Here is a 3,807-nt window from a genome sequence, read left to right on the forward strand (position 1 = left end):
TGTGTGTGTGTGTGTGCATGTTCCATTCACAATTACTGTACACTTTGAATGTTTACACACATAAACACACACAGAGTGGCAAAGCTCTTTGACAGATAACTCATCTGCCTTCAATACAGATATTTTGCATGCAGATCAGCATCTCAGTATAAACATCTGTGTAAGTATGTGTGTGTGTGTGTGTGGCATCGTGGTATAACCTCCTGCAGTAGATTAAGCCTCTTTCTCACTGCCACACTGGGCTTTACAAACACAAAACAGAACAGTAAATGTCACTGTTTTTATAAGGCTCTCTGTCAACCACACTGTGAGAAGGCATGGAGCCAGCAGGACAAAGAAGAAGAGAGTGATTTGTGACTGATCTGGTAAAACCATGTTACTGTGTCGCATTCATGTGTCATCAGTGGTCTTGTCCAACTGCTCTCCAGTATCATTGCACCACTTTGTCAATTTCCAGCACCACATTATGGGATTTCTGAGCTTTGTCACTTCACCCAGAGAATCATTCGATTTTTCTTGTAGCATTGGAGACCGAACAAAAGGAGAGCTGTGTGATGGGTGAATGCGTGACCAGTCAGTTTTAAGTCTGTGATAGGAATCATATGGGGGTTGTCGTCACAACACCGCAAAAAAACTAGACATACAATGAGCATTCGGACACACAAGGACAGTCAACACACCGAGAAACCAACTGTGAGCAAACACTTTTCACAAGCAAGTCTGATCAGGTTAAGACTTCTACTTTAAAGCGACCAAATAAATCCATCTTCTGATCTTACCAGAAAAAAATGCTAAATCCCTAAAGCCACATCTCTTTGAAGAATAACTATACATGGTCCTTCAAGTGATCCGTGCAATGTCTGACACAGCATGGCACTGGTATGCACTCTTAACTCTCTAAAGTATTTTCTGCCCCTTTCAAGAAACATTCAACAAATAGCTGTCCATGGCAACAATATGTTAATATTTCATCTTAAAAGCCAAGCTGGGTGTCTGCGTCTGGCTGAGTGGGGGTAACTACATTTGTCTCCTCGGTGCAAATCTTTTGTCTAAGCTGAGGGTTGAGTTGGATGGATTCCAGGATGACTTATCACCCTGCCATGTGGGTGGCAACCGTGGTGAGCCCAATTTACACCAAACGGGGGGCCTGACATGCACACACGACAAAACACACACACAAGAAGCAACATAGATATTAATTACAACAAAGCATTATTATGTACTTACTGTAATACTCGAGTTTTGCTGTTAAACAAGATTACTGTTACTTTGTTTTTGAATAACTGTCCTCAAGCTGTGCATGCACCTGCATACACAGGCAAGCACACCAGACATGCACAGCTATATATAAAGCTATGCATACGTTACATTGCTCTACGAATACACACACACACACACACTCAATCTAAAACTCTGCAACTGACTGACTATTTGTTTGCAGAAGCTTTTGCATACAATCTTAAACACCAAATCTCACCCACAGATCATCTCAACCATCCCTGAGTTACCTGTGCAATCCTGCATTTGAGCTCTGCCTTCTCCAGCTCCCAGGCACATCTGTCTCTGGTGTACTGCAGCTGGAGCTCGCTCCTCTTCTCCTCCTCTCTCTTCACCTCCGCCTGCACTTCCTCCAAAACCGTTTTCAGGTCCAGCAGAATCCTCCTGTTCTCCCCTCCCTGCATGGAGACACAGTCGGCAGCGATCTTGTCAAATATGAGAAGTTGAACTGGCATGTTTGAAACTGAAGAAATTAGAAAAGAGCTAAAAAGGAAATGAATACTTGATAATAAACTGATTCTGTATCAAGTTATACATTTTCGGATTTGAAGCTCTGGAATATTCTGGGAATATGAGTTGGTGCCACAAAACACAACAGAGTCACTGTGAACCTAAGCACCATTGACAAACTACTACTAAAGGCACACACACAGACATATATTTAGCTTTCACAAGGGTAGTAAGTATATCCAGTTACTTGTATGTCAGCCACTTGTCTCAACAATGACTCCTTCTCGCGCATCCATCCTTCCTTGTCCTGTACGTGTCGCTTTTTCAAATCTTCAAATTTCTTTTTAAGCCGCATGTGTTGTGTTTGCTGCTGCTGCTGCTGCTGGGGTTCGGGACCGGGCCACATTTGTCCCCTGAGAACCTCAAGCTGCGTCCCTGCTCCACCTTCTCCTCCTCCCGCCGGTGAAGCACCGAACTGGGGCTCGTAGAGCTGACTGAAGACAGTAGGCGGAGAGGAGATCCTCCTCAGCGGGCTTCGGCTTTTGCCCCTGCCTCTATCTGCCCTATCCATCCTGGAGCACGGCACAAACTCCCATCCCTGAGACGGGACATAGCCCCCGCCAGCACCGCCCCCACCGTGCAGCCCCGAGCCGTTCATAAACGCACTCCACATTCCTCCAGCGCATTAAAATAAAACATTTAAAACATCTATTTAGAAAATCAAGATAGTTAAAAGCTGGTCACCAAGCTATTTTGAAAATATCCATTTCTGCTTTAGAAAGCAAAAGTTGGAATCAGTTTTGATACAGTTCAGCATACTTTCCACATCTCCCGACTCAGACTGGTTTTCAGTCGGTGACCGGTGGCATACTGAATTATCCAAACCCGGCCAAATCCCCCGTCGGCCCCACAGCAGCGCTCAGGGCTGCAGCCCCCGCTGCGCTCCTCGCTGTGGTCCCTTCCATACCCTCACAGAGACCCGGTCATCTTGTGCTACAGTCCCCACCGTGTCCTGGTTTTCTTTTCTTTTTTTATAAGACCTCCTCACCACTACACCCGTTTGTTTTCACATGTTTCTACTGAAATCTCAGGGCGCACTGTGTCCTCTCTCTCTCCCGCACAGACTCGTTGTAGGCGACAATCCAGAGACACCCAGTAACCACTCCGACGCGAATGGGAGAAGTTCCCAAAAATATCGCGGAGCGCACTGATGTAAGAGCAGCGCAGTATTTTTAGCCCTCTGTAACCATGAGTTTATTTTCCTAAAGCCAGATAGCTGAACGGCGTCTGAAAGAGGCAGCGGAGGGACATCCGCTAATCAACACCGGGCTGCTCTAATTACGTCGCAGGATGCCACCTTACGCTGTATCCATGGCAACGAATCAATTTACGCACCGCGCCGCGGGAGACTCGATAAAGCAGCGGTGTGCTAACACTCACTCACTTTAAAGACAACAAACCACGACCCGAGAGCAGCAATGGTTACACTCAGTGTCAGACAATCTTGTAAAATACTCGGTAGGTACTTACCTTGTCCGTAAAATTGGCTAGTTTAACCTCCCTTTCCTCTTTTCTCACCCGTAGGAGGAGTACTCCCACCCTGCTGCCATCTGCTATCATAGCATGCGAGGGGGATGACTATCACGAGGAGAGCAAGAGGGGGGGATTTTGTTCATCCTGCTTCAAGAGATAACATAAGTAGATAGCCAGTGTGCATCTACAGTAGCCTGTCTGTGAAATTAGGCCCGGAAAAAGTCACAAAGGCTAGTAACTAGTAGTAGACTAAGTAATAAAACGAGACACGAAACTGGTGATGTTGACGCTCGAGCGCCATTAAAACTTGAATCACAGCTTCCATATGAAGCATGTGGACAGACCCTTACCTGTTCCTCTAATAAGGTCCTTATGTTGCAGTCAGTGTCCTTCAAAACAAAACAGCCACGATAACCTACATTTTAAGCAGAAATGAAGTCTGGACTGGAATGCAGTGGCTTAGTTAAAAACAACTGGAGAGCGACAGCCTACAGCTGAAATGATGCTTTCATTAACGGAATAAAATCCTCCTCTCTCTCTCTCTCT

At 45.7% G+C, this 3,807-nt stretch overlaps 1 protein-coding gene across 2 annotated transcripts in view; it reads right to left on the reverse strand.

Annotated features, from left to right (window-relative positions):
• soga3a (SOGA family member 3a) overlaps positions 1 to 3,226 on the reverse strand; it is a 14,052-nt gene extending 10,826 nt beyond the window's left edge. Inside the window, exons 1-2 of one of the 2 annotated variants that reach the window (XM_035672396.1) lie at positions 1,976 to 3,226; positions 1,509 to 1,676 (exon numbers count right to left, since the gene is read on the reverse strand). In XM_035672396.1, the coding sequence (XP_035528289.1) occupies positions 1,509 to 1,676; positions 1,976 to 2,401 (594 nt within the window). In that variant the 5' untranslated portion in view covers positions 2,402 to 3,226. The remainder of the gene's footprint in view (positions 1 to 1,508; positions 1,677 to 1,975) is intronic. The other variant, XM_035672397.1, reaches the window with a different exon arrangement.
• Between the last annotated feature and the right edge of the window lie 581 nt (positions 3,227 to 3,807).

This window comes from Morone saxatilis, unplaced genomic scaffold, assembly GCF_004916995.1.
Source record: "Morone saxatilis isolate NCDOM2014 unplaced genomic scaffold, NCSU_SB_2.0 Contig24, whole genome shotgun sequence".
NCBI classification, from domain to species: Eukaryota; Metazoa; Chordata; class Actinopteri; family Moronidae; genus Morone; species Morone saxatilis.